Source organism: Arachis hypogaea, chromosome 14, assembly GCF_003086295.3.
Source record: "Arachis hypogaea cultivar Tifrunner chromosome 14, arahy.Tifrunner.gnm2.J5K5, whole genome shotgun sequence".
Lineage (NCBI taxonomy): Eukaryota > Viridiplantae > Streptophyta > Magnoliopsida > Fabales > Fabaceae > Arachis > Arachis hypogaea.
Window position 1 is genome coordinate 103,662,864 of NC_092049.1, and position 20,702 is coordinate 103,683,565.

A 20,702-nucleotide genomic window follows, 5' to 3' on the forward strand; every position below is an offset into this window, starting at 1 on the left:
TTCGATAATTAATGGTATAGTTGAACATTGACTGAACTTCCGCAAATATAGATTTCACCCTTATGGATGGATCGAATTCAACCAATGGCCTTATAACCTCTAGATCCCTGTCTGAGTCCAACTCTGAGTGATCGTGTGAAATTGTTCTCATGTAGTACGTGTGCCTCCCATTGTATCTCCGTATCTCCCAACAATCTTTCTTCCGTATCAAGCTGGCTTGGATAAGCCAATTGCACCCATGACCATACGTCTTACATTTAGCATAGAACGTCTACGGCTCGGACTCATAAACACTTTAATCGACTCCTTTAGAGATAGTATAAATTTGAATTGCCGCAACGACCAACTTTTTAGAACTATATTCTATTCCAATTCGAAACTCCTCGTCCTTAGGATCAGAGCACCAATAGAAAAAATAAATTGTCACTCATCGATCCATCCAAAATACAAATTAAGAAAAACGTATTGCTTACTTCTCATGTACCTAGCTATGTTCGCATATTTGAAAAATTCAGGTGCATGCATGCGCGCTAAGATCCAAGCTAATCATAAAAGGTAGACGGTCCATGGGTTGACTGACTGTGGGTGCAACCACTACATTTTTCATGACTGCCTCACCTCCCCCATCACCATCCTCGTCCTTATCACCGGCTTAGTCGGAAGCTTTGAAGTCCTCTTCGCTATCACTATTTATTCCTTCGTATACTTCAACTCTGTCATCTTTCATGTCCGAGTCATGTTGGATTCTATCTGCAATTATATGTTCAAACTCAACATACAACTCAATCTTTGATTGTTGCACCTGAGTCTGCTGGTGAATATGAAACATACGCTAAATATTTGCTTTGCAAATGATCAGCATAATATCAAACTATATTAGACCACCAAATACGATAATGGGACTCCTGTTTAGAATATTACTCACCCTTTTTAAAATATTACTCTCTATGCTTTGATAGAGACCATACTGTAGTTCCGCGAACGTCATAGTGCATGGAACCACAAACGAAAATAGATTCTCACACGCAAAACTCATTCCCTCATGTGTATTTTGTATATACTGTTGTAGTACACCACTATATTTGTATTACCCTCTATCACACCAACAATACACTAAAACACCTCTCTTGCAATGAAGTAAAATGGTAACGAATTTTGTTTTTTATAAACAGAACACCCAACATACAGGCCACGTGTTGAAATAGTATCAAATCACCACGTGACGTGTATTCAACACGTACTTTACATGTTAACTGACTGTTCACCACGTGTGCAATATGCTGTTTGTGTGTTGGCTTTAAACTAAATACGTGTCCAACACATTTTTTACGTGCTAACTCAACACACTCCCTATATGTTAGGCCTGCTCTATTTATAGTGTCTCACCTGTAATGACACTAAAATATCCATTTTCAGCTAAGACACTATTTTCATATAGAAAAAAATTAGCCATCATTTGGGCATAATATGGTGGGATGGCTCTATCTGATCTTTATTCTATCGGGCATAATTGTAACAAATGAATGTTGTATAGCTATTAACTGGGGATTAAAATCTGTGCAAGACATCAACTCACACTCTAATGAGTAATAACTCACCCAAAAAGAAAAAAGAAAAACGTATAAGACTATGTATAACTTATTTTTGTCCTTTTTCACGAGTCATAATAATAAAATTTTCTTATCTAAAGCACAAGGCACAAGTGGCTTGCCCTTGCCATAATAACAAGGTGTAGCTTATAGCACTAACTTGTCTAAATGATAACCTAAGAGACAAAATGTTTAGGAATCTCAAAAGTCAAAACAAGCTAAGCAAGGAATGCATAAAATTGGAACTTACATTAGATCGAGCTCGAGAATAATATACACTTTCAGAAATTTTTTGAGTGAATACCCCATCCGGCCCCTGACAATTATCTCGAAAGGACAACGAGGCCCCCAAGAAAAAAAAAACACCCAATCCGAATCCTGATAAATTTTTTTTGGGACAGATTAGCCCCTGTGCCAAAAAAAATAACATTTATTTTTTTTTGGCACAGGGGCCTCGTTGTCCTTTCGAAGTAATTGTCAGGGGCCGGGTTGGGTTTATTTTTTTTGTCAGGGGCCGAATTGGAGTTTTTTTTTTGTCAGGGACCTCGTTGTCTTTCGAGGTAATTGTCAGGGGCTGATTTGGGTTTTTCTCTTTTATTTTTTTCAACAAAATTCCATCACATTAATATTGAAATACACACTTCTATAAATATAAGAATATACTATTAATTGACCGTTGAGAGAACCTTATCCTTTTAGTAAGCCAATTTTACTTTCACAATAAAACTGATCATTTAAAAAATATTAGATAATAATTTAATTAAATATATCAAATATAATTTTTAAATAATAACTTTATAAAAAATATTACAATTGTACGCAAATTTTTATCATTAAATAAAAGAATAGTCTAATAACATTTAATACTAGTCGTAATTAACTTAAATAAAAATTATATCCTTTAAAACTAAAAAAAAAATGCTTTATGTCAGAAATAATATACTAAATTATCTGTAGTAAAAAGTTCTCATCAAACGTTAGCACATAATCTTAGCCGTTTAGGCACCTTTTTGGCCTATAAAACAGTGGCTTATTGGCTTTCACATAAAAATCAGAACGAAACTTCTAAATCCTGTATTATTATAACTTGTTCACACAAGAACCGAATCATAAATAGAAGCCTTTCATTCGATCCCTCTCTTCCACTCTCTCCATATTAAATAGCCAAAACAAAAAGAGAAGAAAATTAAAGGCTTCAAATCTGAAGAAAAATAATAACACAACCACCATCATTTATTAATATTCTTTCAGGTAACATATATTACATATTATATAGTATAACTTCAAGTTCAAGGTGTTTTCCCTTATCTGCTTTTCCTTCTCTGATCTATTGAGTTTTTTCCCACATATTTTTCCGTTAAAAAAAAAAAGTTAAAGAAGGAATCTCCACATGACCACATTCATTCATTTTTGTTATTTAATTATTTATTTGAAATACTACTTACTACTTAGAACTTAGAAGGGACGCAGAGTAATGTAAAAGGGTCCTTTTTATTTATTTATATATAGTTGATGAGAGTACTCTGAAGTCAGTGTATGTGAGAGAAAGAAAACAAGACAAGTTTGAAACGCTGTTTCAGTGTTTTTTTCTTTCTTTGTTGCCTGCTTTTGCGGCTTCTCGCCGCACCGTCTGGTTCTGCCATTTTCTCTCTGACAATAATACACAAATCGGTGGGATTGCATTAAAGTGTTGGTGAGTGAGTTTTCTTATTAATTTCTTTTGCTTTTTCTGAGTTTTGAAGCTCCACACGGCTTTTCATAGAGCAGTAGTCGTAGTAATTAACAGCAGTGTTTAATCAATTTTCATTGCATTTAAAGCATATCCAAGAATTCCATAATTCTCAGCAGGTATTAGTGTATTTCATTAGCATCAATATGATTAATTAATTAAACACTGTTCTTATTGAAAGGCATTGAATAAGAGAGAGAGAGGTTGATCTTTCTTCAAAGGGTGTTCCATTCCATCACCCTTTTGGAGAAAGAGACATTTTCAAAAACTAGTTGAGGTAAGTGGAAAGTTGAACCCATCTTGGGTTCTTGTTTGTTTAATTTCTTTCTTTTAGTGCTTCTCCACTTTTCCTCTTCTGGATTTGTGTGGCAGAGTCCTAACTGGTTTACAAGGCTTTTCAGAATCTGGGGTGGTGTTTTGATTTGATCATGTTCCTTTTCTTTTTCATTTTGTGATACAGATCCATAAATCAGGTTTTAATAATGATGAGACAGAAACAAGGAGAGGAAGCAATAGTGAGCAACATGAGCGAAGTAGAGAATGAAGAACAGAATAATGATCAAGAAGAAAACCATTCCATGTTCAGTGTTAAGAGCTTCCTTTGGCATGGTGGCTCTGTTTGGGATGCATGGTTCAGCTGTGCCTCTAACCAGGTCAAACTCATACATCACTCTATACCTTTTACCAAATTCTTTCTTTTTACCTTTATGCTTCATTTTCAAACAATCTTTTGTGTATTTTTTTCATAATTATTCTCTGAGTAATAATTAATTGTCTCTGTCGATTTTAAGATTATGAATTTAAGCTGTAAAAATAATATGCTTCTTTTGGATATAGTTCCAAATGCGTAGGCACTTTAAAATTTTGATGGGGTGTTTTTTGTTTTTTTAGTCCCACTTTTGCCTTTGTTAAAACTCTCTCCACTCACTTTTTCACTCAACCGAACATGGTAAAATCTAAAATGTATTTTTCCTTTTAACTAAATATGTATATCAGTATATGTCTCATTTTTATACAGATTTCTTTTCTATGAAAAAGATAATAGTACAAACATATTTTTTTTTTCTATATATGACTTCTTGACGTGACTCACATGGTCACACTTTACTTACACATGCTAATAAGTTTTAAATAACTACATAAAAAACTAGAGTTAAATTAAGAAGAGTTAATACTTAAAGTGGTCTTTGAACTTACAGTCGAATCTCAATATCGTCTGTAAACTTAAAATTGCCTTAAATTAGTCCCTGAACTTAATAATAGTTGCCCATAAAATATTTTTCAATGACGAAATGATAACGTAGTTAGACAGAGGCCACAAAAGCTACGTTAGACTAGTAAAACATTATCGTTTCATTTTTTGCGCACAAATAGAAAACTTAAATGACATCGTTTAGAGTATTTTGAGTGGTTTTAACATGTTGAAGTTAAAACTCCTCAAAATACCCTAAAGGATGTCGTTTATGTTCTATTTGAGCGTAAAAAAAAAAAAAAGAAACGGCTACATTTTATCAGTGTAGCATAACTTTCAGCATGGCTTCTATCCAACCACGTCATTATTCCGTCTCTGAAAAGTATCTCAGAGATGATTATTGTTAAGATCAAGAATAAATTTAAAATAATTATAAATTCAGAAACGACATTGAAACTCGACCCTAAATTCAAAGACCATTCTAAGTATTAACTCAAGTAAGAAATATTATGTTACAAGACTAAAAATGTTAATATTTCTAAAATATTTAATTTATAAAAAATGGAATAAAAAAGCATGAAACTTTTTTTATTATAAAGAATGTTAAGAAAAATGATTAAGATTGTTTGGTTAAAATGATAGGTGGCTCAAGTGCTGTTGACACTGCCATATTCATTCTCGCAATTGGGGATGGTATCAGGAATAGTGCTTCAGGTGTTCTACGGCATCATGGGAAGTTGGACTGCATATCTCATTAGTGTCCTTTATGTCGAATATCGCTCCAGAAAGGAAAAGGAAAACGTTAATTTCAAGAACCATGTCATTCAGGTATTTCACTTTCCCTCCTATTCTATCGCTCTCTATCCATACCAACACTATTCTTTTATTTTATATAATTAATGACCGTTTTAGATACATCACAACACAAATTTAATTATAAACATTTTGATATATAGAACGATGATTGTTATGGTGTTTAAAAAAGAGTATCTCATCTGTTAAAAGAAAAATTAAAAATTAATATTTAGTTTTAAAATATAAAGTAAATATTTTTAAAAAATTTAAAATTTAATATAAAAATAAATTAGGCAGAAATTAAACATTAACCATAGACCCCTAGAATTAGCCATATAAAATAAGGTGTATATTACGGTAAAAAATTGTAATGATATTTTTATTTTTGATATATCACTTTTGCATAATTTTTTTATATTATATATTGAGAAAAAGATAATAAGTTCTTGATTTTTTGACCCGTAAATATCTATATTTTTGAGAATTTAAAAATATATTTAAGTCTCTGACTTTTTTAAAATCTAGACATATTGATTCCTAGGTCTAATTTGTCTCATTTTAAAAATTCTCCTACATGTGCATCGATATATCAGCCAGATCAGTACAATAGAAGTTATGTTTGATTTTTTCGTTGGCTCTACCAGACCCAAGTGAATAAAGGGATCGATGTGTCTAAATTTTAAAAATGTCAGAGACTTAATTGTATTTTCAAATCATTGAAAATCTAAATATCTGTCAACCAAAAGATCAAGGACGTATTTATCCTTTTCTCTTGTATATTTGTATGTATTTCTTAAAGACAAATGATATTATAAAAAAAAATGACAATATTCATTGTATGCGGTGGAAAGAAAAAATAAAGAAAAAAAAATTTTGATAGATGGTTGAATAGTTATTACATCATTTTATTTTTGTTAATTTTTTAAAATAAAAATTAAATATTTCTTTTTTTCATTTATGCAAACAAAGACTTATTTATTGTTATAGAATTAGCCATAAAAATAATGTCTCTAAAAGTTAGAACAAATAGAGAGAAAAATTGTATTTTGTTTTTATTTCAATATATGGTCCATGAAGATATAAAAAATTGTTTACTAAGAATATTAATCAAAGAAAAGTTTGTATTTCCTATATATTAAATAAAATAACTTTTTAATAAAATTTACACCTTAATTGGATTGGATGATTGTATTAGTGGTTCGAAGTTCTTGATGGGTTGCTAGGCAAATATTGGAAAGCATTGGGGTTAGCCTTCAATTGTACTTTCCTCCTCTTTGGATCAGTGATACAGCTTATAGCATGTGCAAGGTAATCAAACACAATTTATTCTGCAAAAAAATCTTCATCTTGGGATTATTATTGCTATTTCACATGGTTTTATTCCTCCTCCTCAAAATGCAAATAATAAATAATGAATATTTTGATGACAGTAACATATACTACATAAATGACAAACTGGACAAGAGGACTTGGACTTACATATTTGGAGCTTGTTGTGCTACCACTGTCTTCATTCCTTCTTTCCATAATTACCGTATTTGGTCTTTTCTTGGACTTGGAATGACCACTTACACTGCTTGGTATTTAGCTATTGCTGCTCTTGTTCATGGCCAGGTACATACTTATCTACCTAGTACCTAAACATAAGCTACCCTCAAATATTCTATTCATTTCCCTTTTTTTAAACAATACAATATTTGTAATTATTATGTTTTTTAATACCTCAGATAAAGTTCACATGGATTCGGCTAATTTTGTGTTGGAGAGTGTTGAATCATTTATGAAAAGCATTATTTACTAATATAATAAATTGTTTATTAGTTATTACATTAATTATTTTCGTATAGAATATATATTAAAATATAAAATATATATTAAAAATTATTTAAATAATATATTTTTGTACACAATATATGATAAATAATTTGGTGGTTGATATTATTTTTTCTTTTACGTAGATTTTTTTATATTATTTATCTATGTACTTTAAAGTATATTTGAATTTGGTCTAATTGTGGGTCATTATACTGTTTTTTTTTTTTTCTTTTAGACATGGGTTATATTATGTGTTTGAAATATATTACCTTTACATAGCGTTATTATATATGCTAAACTCGATAATAGAAATGTTGGTAATAAAAAATAAATCACAAATAATAAGAATTTGTCTTATTTAAAATTAATAAATATTAAATAAAATAAGTTATAATTTTTTTTGTCTTTCTGACATTACTAAATCGATAATAAAAGTTGGAATTAGTAATGCTGTCACTTAATTAGTCAACTCACTTTTGTTTATTGCTAATATTAAAATAAAAATGAAATCTAAATTAATTTCATCTCACATCTTATTTAATAACAAAAATAAATAAATTAACTCAGTATTCAAAGAAAACCAGATATTAATAATTGGTATTTGGAATAATGTTTTAGGTAGAAAATGTGACACATTCAGGTCCAACGAAGCTAGTACTATACTTCACCGGAGCCACCAACATACTCTACACCTTTGGTGGACATGCAGTTACTGTGTAAGTTACTAATTTAATTTACACTATCCTTCTTTAATTTTCTTTCTTTTTTCTTTTCTTTTCTTTTTTCACCAACATAGTATGCTCTCCTATATATTCTATCTTATCCCATTCCTTTTTCCCCTTTTGTTTTCTTCCCCAGCATTATTATTCTCCATATTATCATATATAGTTATAGACTTATAGGCCCATATAGGGTCAATGTAGACTTATACATTGTCACATGATGAATTAATAATGAAGTATAGTCTTTGCCTTATTATACTAGTATATAATAAGTATAATTTTATATAATTATATAATAATATTTGCATATGATGTCAGCGCTACATGCATGTTTCATTAGGTTCCATGAACCCTTTATAGCTTCCAAGCAAGACACATGTGCCATTATTATTGTCTTCAATCATAACATACATTTTGCTTTGTTAATCTCCGCTACTCAATCATTAATTAATAATTAATAAAAAGGACAGTTATGAAACTATTCAAATAGTGACACACAGTGTCTTAGAATATTATCATGTTAAGATGTAATTAAACAAATGTCTCCTCTAAAAAAATTCCTACATTCAATGGTCTTTTTCTTTCCTCTCTCCCCTTAATTTTTCTAATTAATTAAAAAAAACTCTCTGTATCCACTCATAATAGCTATAAATTTCAGAAATTGAAATATCACCTAAACATTAGCGTCATACTTGAACATAATGTACATCCAAACATTTGAATACGTATAGTCTACAAATTTTATTAAAGTGACAGTTAATAGTAATTAAATGGAAATAGTAATGGCTCAATAATTTTGTACAGGTCCCAATTGTCTGAATTGATATATAGCAAGTAAAAAAAAAATTAAAAATGAACGAATATTAATTAACAAGGAATGTTACAGAAATTAACAGAATTTATTATTTTTTGTTAGTAATTAATCATTAATATTTAAAAATATAGGTTACAAATATAAGTTGTTAAATTATTAGACTATAAAAATTAAATTAACAACTAAAAATAATAAATTGTGCTAATCCTCTAACATTTTTCTTAACTAATTACAGCCTTGTAAGATGAATTTGTAGAAATTGAAATAAAAGTGAATAATTAATAATTTTGATGTGTTGCGTGCAGAGAGATTATGCATGCGATGTGGAAGCCACAGAAGTTCAAGTACATATACTTGTTGGCTACATTGTATGTTTTCACATTAACGATTCCTTCAGCTGCTGCTGTTTATTGGGCTTTTGGTGATGAGCTTCTTAACCATTCCAATGCTTTCTCTCTCCTCCCAAAGAATGCTTTTCGTGATTCAGCTGTTATTCTCATGCTTATTCACCAGGTGAACACAACTTTTTTTATTCACTTAATTTAATAGTTTTTTCTTAAATCCAAAGCATTAGTTCATGGCACGAGAAGATTGAATATCTAAGTGTTCAACATTTGACTAAAATAAGAAATATAAGCAACTTACCAATTAAATTATTGGCTCAGCTTCAGTTAGTTCTATATAGTAAATTTTCTACTAAATTAATATGTACATGACATAATTAATATATTTAGATTCACTTTCATCTTCATAAATCATAATACATTATTTATTATTATTTTTTAAATTTAGCTAAGTACATAATAAGCTTATCACTAGTAAAAAATTTTAAATATTTTTATTTAATAAATATAAAATAAATATATTAAAAATTTAAGGACATATTTAGTTTGTGTTTTTATTTTTTTTATTTTTTATATTTTCTGTTTTTTGGATGTTATAAAGAAAAAAATAAAAAGTTTAAATGTTTTATATTTTTAATATATATTTTTTTTATTTTGTAATCTTAATATGTGTTTTTAAAATACATAACATGATAAATAAACCTTTATTCTTTAATATAATTAGTTACCAAACTTGAAGTCATATTAATTATGATTGGCTTATTTATTTATGCACGGGGTTACTAGTTATATGTAGTATTTGATAAAATATATATATATATATATATATATATATAACTTGCATTGCTTGTCGCGTAAACATTGATAGCAATAAATGTTGCTTTAAATGACTATATCAAGTTTAGTATTTGATTATCTTTTCAGTAAGCAGCATGTCAGAGGAGAGAGCACAATAATTGAATAAATAGAATTATGGGTAATATGATATATGTTTCTCTTCTCATCAAGATACTTTGTATCCTAAAAATATTGGAGAAAAAAAAAAAAAAAACAATGGGATATTCTGAATTGTGCTCCGATCCGAGGCCAATGCTTTAATTTAAAGTGTTTTCGTTGTTTACTATGAAACATCTTTAATTTATTTGATCATCAATCTAACAGACTTATTCATAATCTTCAAATATTATGTTTGTTATGTACCTACAAAATGAAAAACCTTTTTTTTTTTTTAATTGTGTGTTTGTTTTTGTTAATTGATTTATTTATAATAATAATAATAACCATGATGCTCGATATATTGGTCAATTTTTTTTACCTGAATGATTTAGTGAATGAATCCCCCCTCTCTTCTATACTCCGTATAAAAATACATTTTTCTAATAAAACTAACCACGAGCAAAATGGGTAAACTTATAAGGAATGATTGATTTGTGTTTTTATTCTAGATGATGTTACCTATACACTAAAATCAGTTACCAAAATCAGCTATCAGTATAAAATATATGTTCAAATACAAATATATATTAAAAATAAATTAAAACACACATGTATTTATATACAAATATATTGGTAATTGATTTTAGTAGGTAATTTTAGTGTATAAATAATATTTTTATTTTATTTTTAATAATGAAGAATTTTATGAGAAGAAAGTTAAAATAGAAAATAATATAAAACCAAATAGACTTAATCAAACACACATTGCTCTTAATTATGGTAATAAGTAGGAATAATTTTATATTATGTAGCTAATAAACGTTTATATTATTTATTGGTGGCAGTTCATAACATTTGGATTTGCATGTACTCCATTGTACTTTGTGTGGGAGAAAGTAATTGGGATGCATGACACAAAGAGCATTTGTATGAGAGCACTAGCAAGGTTACCGGTGGTGATACCAATATGGTTCTTAGCCATAATATTCCCTTTCTTTGGTCCCATCAACTCTGCTGTTGGTGCTCTTCTTGTTAGCTTCACTGTCTACATCATCCCTTCCTTGGCTCATATGCTTACTTATAGAAAATCCTCTGCAAGACAGGTACTTCTTTTTTCCTTTCTAATTAACCTCTCAATTTTGTTATTAAATATGCTAAGTGTAAATCAAAAATCAACTATTTAATTAACTGTTGTTATAAAATATATATTAAAAATAAATTAATTAATATATGTATTTATCTGAATGAAAAGGAGGGTATGCATGTCATTTTAGATTCCTTGCAAACCCCATTTGCTCCCAATCCCATATCCCGCTATTAAATCAATTAGTGGCCACCAGCATATACATACACATCTCAAGAGTGAAAAGAAATAAAGAGTGTGTGTCTGAAGAAAATGTACAAAAGCATTTAAGACTTGAATTTGGAAACATCGGTAACAGATCAGTGAAAGGATTGGTGGAATGTCATTTTCACTTGGTTATTTGCCACAGCCACTGCAATAATTCAAGTTAGGAAATAGTGCAACTTTAAAACAAAATCCGACAACATATAAACATGAAGATATTATTGTGTACCGTATTGTTTAATCTTCTATTATATATTTTTATATATACCATATTTGGCATCATTGTTTTTATTCATTTTTGGAACTTTCATGAGCATGATTTTAACTCTATCTGTATTAATCATAATCTTTTGCAGTTGAAACAACTATAATTTTGAGTAATACATTGATAGCTAGTGTTTTAGTCATTGGGGCAGGGCAGATCTACGTTCATGTTATTGGGAATAATGAATATATTAGCTAATTTAGATTAATTTGGTAGTTATACCACTAGTTTACTTAAATAAGTGTTAGGAGGTTCGAATTCTGTCGTATGCATGTAATAATTCATTGACTAGGAATAACCTCTTAAATGGAACTTTGATGTGCAACATATTTATTCTTAACCATTCGAGGTGAAAAACACTTTGAAAAAAATAAATATATACCCAACTAATTAAGTTTATAATAATTTTTTTATGATATATGAATTATATTGAAATATATTATTAATAGTGTAAAATTTTTTATATTTTTATCTAATATTAGTCAGCAGAGACGATGCATGTATCTTGTGTGGTGGTAAATACTCTTAAAGCTACACAATAATGATATTTATTATTTTTTATTATATTATTAAATTTGACTCTATTATATAATTATAAAATTTTTTGTGATGTTATATATATTTTGTATTCACTATAAAATTTTTGGAGTTGTCAATAATATTAAGTGTCAAGTGGCCTCTTCACTCCTAAGTTATCTGCTATTATTTACGTTTGCAGAATGCTGCAGAGAAGCCTCCTTTCTTCATGCCAAGCTGGACAGCAATGTATGTGATCAATGCATTTGTTGTGGTGTGGGTTTTGGTGGTTGGGTTTGGATTCGGAGGATGGGCCAGCATGACCAATTTCATCAAGCAAATTGACACGTTTGGGCTTTTCGCAAAGTGCTATCAGTGCAAGCCCCCGGTGGCCGCAGCCGCACCTCCGCCTCATTCTCATCCTCCTAGTCTTCATCATTGAGAACAACTTACCTATACATAGTAGACTTCAAAAAGAAACTACCCCTTTTTTTTCTTTTTCCTTAGACTTAATATTTCATAGGTAAAAAATTATATGAAGTTGTTTTTATGTGAAATTATTAATTAAGAATCGTTAGATGATAATTTAGTTAAATCGGTTAAATTATCTAATAATTTTTAATTATTAATTTCACATTAAGATAAGGTGAGTCTTTATATATTTTGTATCATACATGAAGGGATATAGTAGTAATACTCCCCCTTCTTTTGATGTGTGCTGGATGTGTTTTGCTATATAGTTTTTTTTCCCCTTCTTTTAAGATTAGTTGATTAAAATTAAGTAGTGTGTCCAATGGCTATTATGATTTCTAAAATGAATAGGTAAATTAACTAAATTAAATTACATGTGATTTGCCATGTTATCCTTTTTTGGGTCCACTTTATATTTTGGATGGGAGATTCTGCAAAGATTTTGTATGCCATTTTCTACTTTTCTGTGCTTCCTTCATAGACTACAATCTCATCATTATCATTTTGCACGTTCCCAATATATGCCAATTTGTGTATGGGACTGAAATTTGTTTAATTTAATCAACCATTTCTGGTGTATAGATTCCTTAGTCTTAATTGATAGTCAGGGGAATGGAGCATATGAACACATGAGTTGCATATGAGTTTTTTTCTTCCCTTCATGTGTCACTCTTAAGTGATATATAACTTCATGTTCATAATACTCATTCATGACTCATGATGCATGAATCTCTGATCTCATCTACATTATCAATTAATTTAAACATTCGTATGTTGAAGTCACCGGATTTGTCTATTTTGTCTTATTTTAAAATATGTGTATAATGTAATTGACGATGTGAAGTGCATAAATATAAACGATTATATATGTAAATAGCATAGAGTTTTGATTAGTGCACATGGTTCACTTTTAATGCAAGCTAAGTAAGTGTGTATGTAATAAGAATATAGTAGTGAGTTAGTTGATTGACCCGTGTAGCTGTAAAAATCTGACAAATGGTACATTCTATCGAGTGACACGTGGCACTATATTAATACATCCAATGTTTTTTAATAAACAATGGTGGAGTAGCGCAACAAATTTCAAACATCTCTATATAAGGGTGCCCAAGCCAGTCGCATATCATTTTTTGTTACACCTGATTATATTTGAGAGGAGAAAGGTTATCTTCTAGAAATTAGTGTAGTCCTCTTACTTGATTGTTTATTAGCTGTTGGTACCTGCATAAGAATGACTGAGGTTTATGATATGTTAACGGATAATTAATCCAAGGAAACTTGCATGAAATTTGGAGATTTATGCTGTCCGTTTACGAGAACTTTCAAACAAGTTCAACGAAAAAGAAATCAATGACATAGAGATAGTTCTTCAACATATTAAAGCAAGTTTATTTTAGTTACTTTATTTTATTTAATTTTTGGCTATTTTAAATTTAGCTTTCTAAACATGATGTTTTGGCTAGATTTTCCCTTCTTCAGTGTTCATGATTTGAACCTTTTTTATAATACACTAAAAAAAAAACAAATGTTATATGACAAGTAAGTTAGAAAACTTTACATTTTGGTGATATTCTTTTATTTTTTTCATTTTTTTTTAATAGTATGTCCCAATTTGATAAGTCAATGACTAATTTATTACAAATTGTAAATTTATTTAAGAGTTTACTGTTAGTTAATAAATTATTACATATATAAAAAATGATATTTGAATATTTAGCACTTACTTAAACGAACTAATAAACTAACCATTATATCAACTCATAATTTGATGATGATGTTGCTTATTATAAGAAATTTGACTAATCTAATAGAATCTAACTGAAGTTTCCCAAAATCCCTAGTTTAAAGGACTTATATAATTATTATTGTGCCAAATCTTATGTTAATTGAAAAATGAAAAATTTTGTCATTCCCGGTATAAATTAAAACCCTTTTTCAACGATTGCTAATGCGTTTTAGAAAAAATAAAGAGTACAATACTTTATGAAAATTAAATTATTGTTAAAGATAAAAAAAAGAGATAAAAAATAGAACACCTTAAATTCTAAATTTTAAATGTTAAGCTCTAAATCTAATTTATTGATATAAAATATAATAAATAAAGAACTAAAATTTGTTTAATTAACAATAAATGTAACACTTCTTATTTAAAAAGGAACATTTAAGAATAAATTATTTTTGAATTTTTTTTGTCAATTATTTAAGACTAATTTGAATAAGTGACATATAGTTCAACTTAAGGACTATTTTTTATTTTTATTTGAAACTAAATTAAAATTTGTACTTAACCTCTTTTTTAATTGGTTGACCAAAGAATTGGCGATTAGTTAATTAAGGAGAAATTGAGTTGTCAAGGAATTGAAATTCAATTATATATGATTTTATCGTGATTGATCTCTGCATGCCTCAAATAAATGAATACAAGGATTGTTTTCCTAAAGAGTGAATATCTCTAAAACCTTAACATTCTCATCATTATTATCTTTACTCACTGTTTGCTATTTACTTTGCCTCTGTTTACATGTTTGAATTCTTCATCTTTTTTTATTTGTCTAATTAGAAGTATTCATCAATTAATTATTGTTGCTCAGTCCATTAATCCTCGTGGAAACGATGATAACCCGCTCCTATGATATTACGTGATACGATTTGGTGCACTTGTCGAGTTGTGATGTTGTAAAACTCTGCATCAGCTATCTTCAGTTGTAATGAGGCAACTAGATTCATAGTGGAAGATATCAAGACTTCTTCCCATATCAGTTAGAATCTTGATTTAACTCTTAAAATCTTCCGATATTACGATTTTAAATGAGTCAATCAATTTTATGAAATTTTGTACTAGGTTTGACAATTTTATGATTTAAAATCTTGTTAAGATTTTACATTTTACGTACTTAATTTATTTTTTTATTTTCACGTAAAATTTTGATTTTCTTTATGTTGCTTCCACTACAAGAAAGTACCGGAATAGAGACTGATTTTAGCGACCGAAAAAATTGGTTGCTAATAGCGACCGAGTTAGCGACCGATATAGAATTTCCAGGACCAAATCAATATTGGTCGCAAAATCGGTGATAAATTACATTCAATGACTGATTTTAGCGACCAATAAATCCGGTCGCTAATAGAAACCGAATTAGCGACCGATAAGTTTTAAATACAACCAAAATAAAATCGATCACTAAAATTGGTCGCTATTTTTTTATTTAGCCACCGATTTAGCAACCAAAACAGAAATAATGTCTTTGGAACTGTTGGTCACAAAAGCGGTCGCTATTTTTTTTAGCGACCGATTTTGCAACTGATGGTGAAATAGGGTGAACAACTGTTTGGTCACTAATTCAGTCGCTAAATTACTGGTCACTAAATCGGTTGCAAATTGTTAATTTAGCGACTGATTTTAGTGACTAACATAATCAGTCAGCAATAGCCACCGAATTAGCGACCGACTAGTTTTATACAACTAGAATAAAAATGGTTGTTGTTTTTTAATTTAGAGACCGAATTAGCAACCAAAACAAAGGAAGGAATGTCCTTTGGACTCTTGGTCACAAAATCGGTCGCTATTTTTTAATTTAGCGACCGATTTTGCAACCGATCTATAGGTAAATAGAATAACATGGTTGGTTGCTAATTCAGTCGCTGAAGTGTGGTCATTAAATCGGTTGATAATTTCGATTTAATAAATTAATCAGTCACAAAAGCAGTCTCTAAGTTAAAAAAAAAAGATATTATCTAAATTACCCTCACTAACCTTAACTCACCCACATCATTCTCATCTTCTCCAATCAGATACCGTCATCCGTCTTCTGCGCGCGTTGTCGTCTTTTTCGCCGTCATCTTCTGCGCGCGTCTCACCGCTGTCTCCTGAGGTCCCGTTGGCGTCATCTTCTCCGGTCTCGGCGCCATCTTCTAAGATCTCCTCACCGTCTTCTTCCTCTCATGGAAATCGTCACCTCCTCCACCCTCTCCGGCCAAGTTCACACATTCATCCACTATTCTCTCTCCCCCCCTCTCTCTCTCTCTCTCTATCTCTCTTTAAATTTTTGAATTCTTTTTCTAATTATTGCTATTCGTCGTTTGCATTGTTCTTTATTTATTTGTTTGTAGCCTTCGGATAGAATAAGCAAGGTGCTTCATGGAGGCCAGCTCACGGAGGAAGAAGCTCAAGCTCTTTCAAAGAGGTAAATAAAAACACTCTTTCTCTCAAATCAGATATATTTTCAAGTTTTTTTTGTTCTCTATTTTTGATTTTTTCATTCTCTGATCTGATTCGTCTACTAAAAAATGTGGTTTCGATAAGATCACATTTGCTTGATGCCATTGATCATTTTACAAATTTTAACAAGTTTGATCAATTTGATTAATTTTTAATTATATATTTGCTCATAGGTTTTCTTTTGCCTTATTTTGGTGGAATAATCTAATTGTCGTTTCTATGGTGCTTGATTTGCATTGTCTTTGAATTAGGTTGCAGAGACGAGAACTCAGTAAGACAAGTTTGTTAGGTTAGTTTGACAAAAACGTGTATTTTTTATATTATGACGAGGATGATTCTGTATATGCTAATTTTAGAAGTATTATAGTTGCTATTGTAAGCACTCTTTACACTTATACTGTCTTAGTCACTGTTTTAGTCACCACTCACCATTCCTCATAAAAGTAATCTAAAACTTTCAATGTTTTCTTTTCAATTCAAAAATTTTAGTGTAGTATTAGAATTTTTCTATGACATTTAAAATTTGAAAAGATGTTCTTGTTGCATTTTGAATGTCTCTTTCTTGTTTGGCTGTTGAGTAAAGTGTAGTTTCTTAGATAATTTTTTATTTGCAGATTTTTCCCTCACGTGTTCTTTCTTCTCTGCGGAATTTGAGGATTTGCATTGTTTCAATGAGTAAGGCTTCAAGTTACATACCAGCTGCTCCAATTTTTCTTCTTAAAGGACCTTGGAAGGAGGTTAGTTGTCATATTCATCATTCATCACAATTGTTGTCATTAGCATTCATCACCTTAGGTTGAGTTTGGTTAGTATAGTAATAGTAAGAACTAGTGTCTTTGTTTTTAGTTTTTCTATCTGAGTGCCAATTAGGATAAGAGAACTTATAAAGTGGTAGTCAATTTGAATAAATTTCTCCAAAACATAGAAATACAAGACTGAATTAAACTATTGTATACTTTTATAAGATTTGGGGGGTCACAAAAGATCACATCTTGTTGGAGGATCTGAAGAGAACACACTTGTCATTAGGCTAGCTCCTGCTATAGTTGTTCCATGCCTAATTGATCTCAATTTACCTGCTCCTGTTAATGATGCACCTTTTTTAATCTCACAAACTTTTTTAGATTGCATTACTTTGATTAGGGTACCTCCTCATTACACATCAGTACACCAAAATTAATAAATCCAGAACTATTTGAATTCGGGAAGTCCTTAACACAATATCCAATCAAATGGACCTATATGGACACTAATAAGTAGAAACAGCATGAGAAAAAATAACAAGGTAATATTAAGAAAAGAAAAAAAGAAAAAAAAAAAGAGTTGCCAAACCATTCTTTTAACATTTGTGTTTTTCAGATGTACAAATTAAGTATTTGACTCTCATTTTATATGGTAGCATCATATTTTTGGAAGTTGTCAAACCAATCAAATCATTAGAAATTTTCTTGGATCCTTCAGGAGCAATGCTCAATCAAAATCACACCTTAGTTTACTATTTCTCAGACACATCTTTAACTTCAATAATTATTATGGCTTAAACTCTATTATGAGGTTATGGCTGATGTCTATCTTCTTCGTAGTTATCCCACACGCTGTGTATGGGACCATCTTCTTGTGTGTTTTGGCTTTCTTTCATTTCAAGCTTAGCTATGTGGTGGGTTTAAGGGCAAAACAGGCCAAACCAAAATGTGGGGTCACATCAAAATTTGTGAAAAAAGGTGATATTAGATTTTAAACAAAATAAATTTAGATTTATGATACCCTTGGGGTTGTCATTTGTTTTGTATTTTGTAGGGACAGATTTTGAATTTGTTGTTCTTGAGCTTGATGATTATGTGTCACATTTGTGTTAAGTATATGTTATAGTCTTTGAAATACCTGCTGTCCCTTTTCATTTGAAATATATGTTATAGTCTTTGAAATGATTTTAATATCTCAACTACTTGAAATTATTCACAAACTATTATTTGCATAGTTGAGAACAGGGCCTTATCATTCTAAGTTTAGTTCCTTAACACCGTACAATACTACAGTAATTTTGTTGAGCCTAGTTTGATTTTGGGTTAAGTTATGACGACAAACATTGTTTTTGGGTTGAAAGCCCAATGTTGTTTAATGTGTGTTTTATTGTGGCAGGTCCATTAGTTCTCACAGACAAACAATGCTACTTATTTATTCCTTTGATGTTCCAAGCAAATGCACAAGCCCAATACTTCATCCTTATTACACCGTTCAGCAAAAATGAAAGGCTATGCATTTGGGAAAAGAAAAAAAGGGCAGCTCTCTATATCACAAGCAAAACAAGACAGCTGGAAAACAAAGGAAGCAACAACACAGCAAGGACGGGTATGGCTATGCAAAAGCAAGAAAGGACACAAGGGCACAACCATTAACCCAAGGACATCAGCTGAGCAATACTAGGATCATGGTTATGCAAAACACAAACTTGCACATAGCAGCAGCTGCAGGGAAATGGAGCAAAATGAAAAAGAAGAGCATGCCTTGGAAGAAGGCCAAGCAAAGGACAGCAGGAGTAGTGGTCGAGCTCCTCGGACAGCAGAGGTGGTGGAGCAAGATGAAGAAAGGACTGCATGCTAGCAAGGACAGCTCCAACGAGCAGCTGGCACAAGGAAATGGAAGAGACAGAAATTCTAGGCGAGCTGAAGATATATAAGAAGTCTCATTCCATCATTTCAAGTGAAGGAAGAGAGCACACACATTCAGAGCACCTTCTCTAACACAGAGCTAAAATCTCTTTCTTCTACTCAAGCTTAATTTTGATTTATTGTTATGGCTGTCTTGTGTTATTTTCTGTTTTGAGAAAAGGCAATTATGTGAGGTTCAAAAGCCAAGAGAGAAAAGGCAAGAGTGATGCAAAATAGCCACTGTTTGTTTTTTTTTATGTAATTTGGGTGTATGAACTAGGATTAGTTCCCCTTGCCAAGTTGGGTTAGCACTTGGTGAGAATTGAATCTGTGTAGATTTCCCTTCCAAGTTGGGATAGCACTTTGGGGTTGCTAAGCTTTGGTAAAGAAAGCTTAGGGGTAGATACTAGTTGAATTAGGGAGTAATTCAATAGTATTGGTGTATGTAACCTGAGAATTATAGTGAAAATTCCCCCATGGTTTGTGGTGGAGACTGGATGTAGGATTCATGGCACTAAGAATCCGAACCAGGATACATGCTGGCCTCTTTCTCCTTTTCTCTGCACTTTTAATGTTCTGCGTATGAGATAATTTCAAATAATCTCCTGCAACTTGAGCTTCCACTGCAATAGAGTTTGAAACTCTAAATTTTAATCCAACTTGATTCAACCCCCCTTCTCAAGTTCAACTAGAACCATCAAATTTTATTTTTTGAAGTTAACCTCTTATATTGCATTCCAATTGATATTAAGTAACATCTACAGATTTTTACCTTCACCTACTGCGACTCATGAGATTTCGGACATTATTAAAGGACATTACTCTCAACTGTGGCCTTCGTGGAAGCTACTAGAAAATTTTGGTCGAAAAAGTTTGAAGTAGGTTTTAGAGAAACATTTAATCTTTGGTAGATTAAGAATTTGTTCTTAGTTTAAAAAATATAATATATATCAACTTACAACTATTCTTATTTGCATTGATTATTCAGAGCAAATATCAGTTTGTTCATCGAGATCTTCATTGGGCTCGAAAAAATTTTGAGAAGAGAGGTGCTGCTTTACTAAAAAAATTGTTGGGAAAAGCCCGTGCAAGTCGTGTCAAACCTTAATAGATATGAGAAGAAGTGTGGGATGCTCTGTGTGCTTATTGGAATATTGATGCTGGGTTTGTACAAAAGAGTGCACAAGGTAAGTTAAATCGAGCATCTGATTGTAGCAGGTTTGGAGCAGCTCTTCATACTACTGGCTCAATTTTGGTTACCCAACATAAAGCTAATATGGTGATGTTATAGAAAAACTT

The 20,702-nt window shown here is 30.6% G+C and overlaps 1 protein-coding gene across 5 annotated transcripts; it reads left to right on the plus strand.

Annotated features, from left to right (window-relative positions):
* Positions 1-2,637: 2,637 nt before the first annotated feature.
* Positions 2,638-12,909, plus strand: LOC112743611 (auxin transporter-like protein 2). Of its 5 annotated transcripts, none has more exons than XM_072214377.1 (10): positions 2,643-2,840; positions 3,099-3,282; positions 3,779-3,971; positions 5,153-5,338; positions 6,501-6,613; positions 6,736-6,919; positions 7,739-7,836; positions 8,962-9,169; positions 10,782-11,039; positions 12,268-12,909. In XM_072214377.1, the coding sequence occupies exons 3-10, from the start codon at positions 3,801-3,803 to the stop codon at positions 12,505-12,507; spliced, it is 1,458 nt and encodes a 485-aa protein (XP_072070478.1). In that variant the 5' UTR covers positions 2,643-2,840; positions 3,099-3,282; positions 3,779-3,800; the 3' UTR covers positions 12,508-12,909. The 5 variants fall into 5 exon arrangements, with proteins under 5 accessions (XP_025648672.1, XP_072070478.1, XP_072070480.1 ...); XM_072214379.1 differs by lacking the exon at positions 3,099-3,282 and adding an exon at positions 3,500-3,595 and having other exon boundaries at positions 2,649-2,840; XM_072214378.1 differs by lacking the exon at positions 2,643-2,840 and adding an exon at positions 3,500-3,595.
* Positions 12,910-20,702: the final 7,793 nt, after the last annotated feature.